This window comes from Cornus florida, unplaced genomic scaffold, assembly GCF_030987335.1.
Source record: "Cornus florida cultivar Cherokee Brave unplaced genomic scaffold, ASM3098733v1 CherokeeBrave_3.0.0_Hap2_Chr09, whole genome shotgun sequence".
Classification (NCBI taxonomy): Eukaryota; Viridiplantae; Streptophyta; class Magnoliopsida; order Cornales; family Cornaceae; genus Cornus; species Cornus florida.
Genome location: NW_026775579.1, coordinates 30,451,951 through 30,454,482, shown reverse-complemented (window position 1 = coordinate 30,454,482; position 2,532 = coordinate 30,451,951). Strand labels below are relative to the sequence as shown.

The 2,532-nt window shown below is 34.8% G+C and overlaps 1 protein-coding gene across 1 annotated transcript; it reads left to right on the top strand.

The window, feature by feature from the left end:
- Positions 1 to 1,680: 1,680 nt before the first annotated feature.
- Positions 1,681 to 2,532, top strand: LOC132272453 (wall-associated receptor kinase 3-like). The gene is made up of 2 exons (XM_059773600.1): positions 1,681 to 1,850; positions 1,956 to 2,532. The coding sequence occupies exons 1-2, from the start codon at positions 1,681 to 1,683 to the stop codon at positions 2,530 to 2,532; spliced, it is 747 nt and encodes a 248-aa protein (XP_059629583.1).

Genomic DNA, 2,532 nt, shown 5'->3' with positions numbered 1-2,532 from the left:
CTATCCCAAAGATCAATCTGAAGGATCTACCTTGATTCATATTGCTTTAGGTAAGTTTTTGATATGTTTATTTACGAGTGATTCTTTATTTTTGTATATCACGCGGTTATTGTCAAGTTCATCTTCTGCATAACGTAAGCAAGAAACTATAATTATATGTTTAGTTCCTTGTAAATTTCATCTTTCTTGACTTTGATAATTAAACAAGGATAGATAGTAACTTGTTAACAACTTCCTCTATCATATGCACAAGAAATGTCAACCATATTTAAAAATTATTGTTAAAAGGTTAAAATATAATAACATCCTAATGAGCCTGATCCTAGACTGAATAGTTTTGATCGAATTGTTAAAGAAATTATTTATTTATTTATTTTGTTTATGAATGTGGTGTTCTCTTAGAACAATCCTAGTCTACCATTAGACACATTCAAATCCTCTATTCCAAATGTTGGTGAGAACATTTATATTCAAAATGTTGACCGAGTTAACGCATATTGAGCAACTTGGTGTTTAGCTTGTATATTATTTTTGGTACTATTAGGAAGAAAAATCACATTAGACTTCCGATGTTTGGTCAACAAACGTAACCGAATCACATTAGACTTCCGATGTTTGGTCAACAAACGTAACCGATATTCATCAGTAGCTTTTGTGAAGTACATGGAATGAAAATTTCAAGAATATCGGCGTTTAATTTTCAGAATGGGTTTCTTGGCCATAATCATTCACCTAACTTTTCTTCATATGTTATTGTCAAATTAAAGTAGAATCCTATTAATTGTCCACTGAGGTTTAAAATCAATCTCTGAAGCAAAATCACATATGTTATTTAGATTTAAGGCTGATTTTTCCTCTTCTGTTTTCGTAGTCATCCTGGCATCCAAACAACAAAAAAATAAATAAATAAATAATATTAAAATTGAAAAAGACTAAAATTACTTGATTTCTTCTGTATTTTCAAGTGTAATTATTTATAATTGAAACACCCATAATAAACTACCAAGTACTGAGATTATCATTCCCCAGATCTAGCCTAATGGTGTCTCTACCCCTTAAAGTGGAAAAAGAGGGATCGACATATGGGTGTGTGAGTTTTGTATGAAAGAAGAAAAAAACAAAATAAAAATTCTTCAAGAACCAACACAATTCAGAATTGAAATCCTGCTTTCTAAACTCAGTCATATTTATTAAAATTTTAAACCTACATTTGTTATATTTTGGGTTGATATTTCTTAGTAATGTTTTTCCCTCTATGACAATGGATTGAATTGGTAGTGACTTTTCATTCATGTTAAATTCAGGTATAAGCATAGGCCTTCTTGCACTTGTAGTGGGCAGTGGTTGGGTATATTGGATACTCAGGAAAAGAAATCTTATCAAACTCAGAGAAAAGTTCTTCCAGCAAAATGGTGGAATAATGCTTCAACAACAACTCTCCAAACATGAAGGTTCAGTCGAAACAGCTAGAATCTTTACTACGGAAGATCTAAAAAGGCTACCAACAACTACGAAGAAACTAGAATAATAGGTCAAGGTGGCTTTGGAACAGTTTACAAAGGGGTCTTATCAGATGATAGAATTGTTGCAATCAAGAAATCCAAAGTAAGTGATTAAACGTAGATTGAACAATTCATCAATGAGGTGGTTGTTCTTTCCCAAATCAACCATCGAAATGTGATGAAGCTTTTAGGTTGTTGTTTAGAGACAGAAGTCCTGTTACTAGTTTACGAGTTCATCACAAATGGAACACTGTCTGACCATATTCACAATGAAGACCGCGCCACCATAGTTTCATGGGAAATCCGTTTGAAGATAGCAGCCGAAGCTGCTGGAGCACTTGCATACTTGCACTCAGCAACTTCGCCTGCAATCATTCATTGAGATATTAAGAGTACCAACATACTACTCGACAATATTTATGCTGCAAAAGTGTCTGACTTTGGAGCTTCAAGGTTGGTCCCTTTGGGTCATACTCAACTTACCACGTTGGCAAGCCAATTGACTGAGAAGAGCGATGTATATAGCTTTGGAGTTGTCCTTGCTGAGCTACTTATTGGAGAGAAGGCCATTTCTTTTGACAGGCAAGAGAAGGATAGGAACCTAGCAATGTACTTTGTTTCTTCGATGAAAGAGGATCGCTTGTTTCATATTCTTGACAAAAGAATGTTGAATGATAGAAGTTTTGATGAGCTCAAAGAAGTTGCTAAGCTGGCAAAGAGGTGCTTAAGGGTAAATGGAGAGGATAGGCCTACCATGAAGGAAGTCGCAACGGAGCTAGAGGGAATTATCCGAATGATGGAGAGGCATCCATTGATTGAAGTAGATTTGCATACTGAAGAGACTGAACAATTGCTTATTCACAGTTTACCTTCAGACGGCTACAAAGGTGTTGTTGATGGCCATAATGGTTGTACTACAAGTACAACTATTGGGTATGATAGCATAAGGGACCAGATTATAGTGGCACTAGATGATGGCGATAGTCTTCTCTTTTCTTTATTAGCAAATTGGACTAATAGATCAATATGA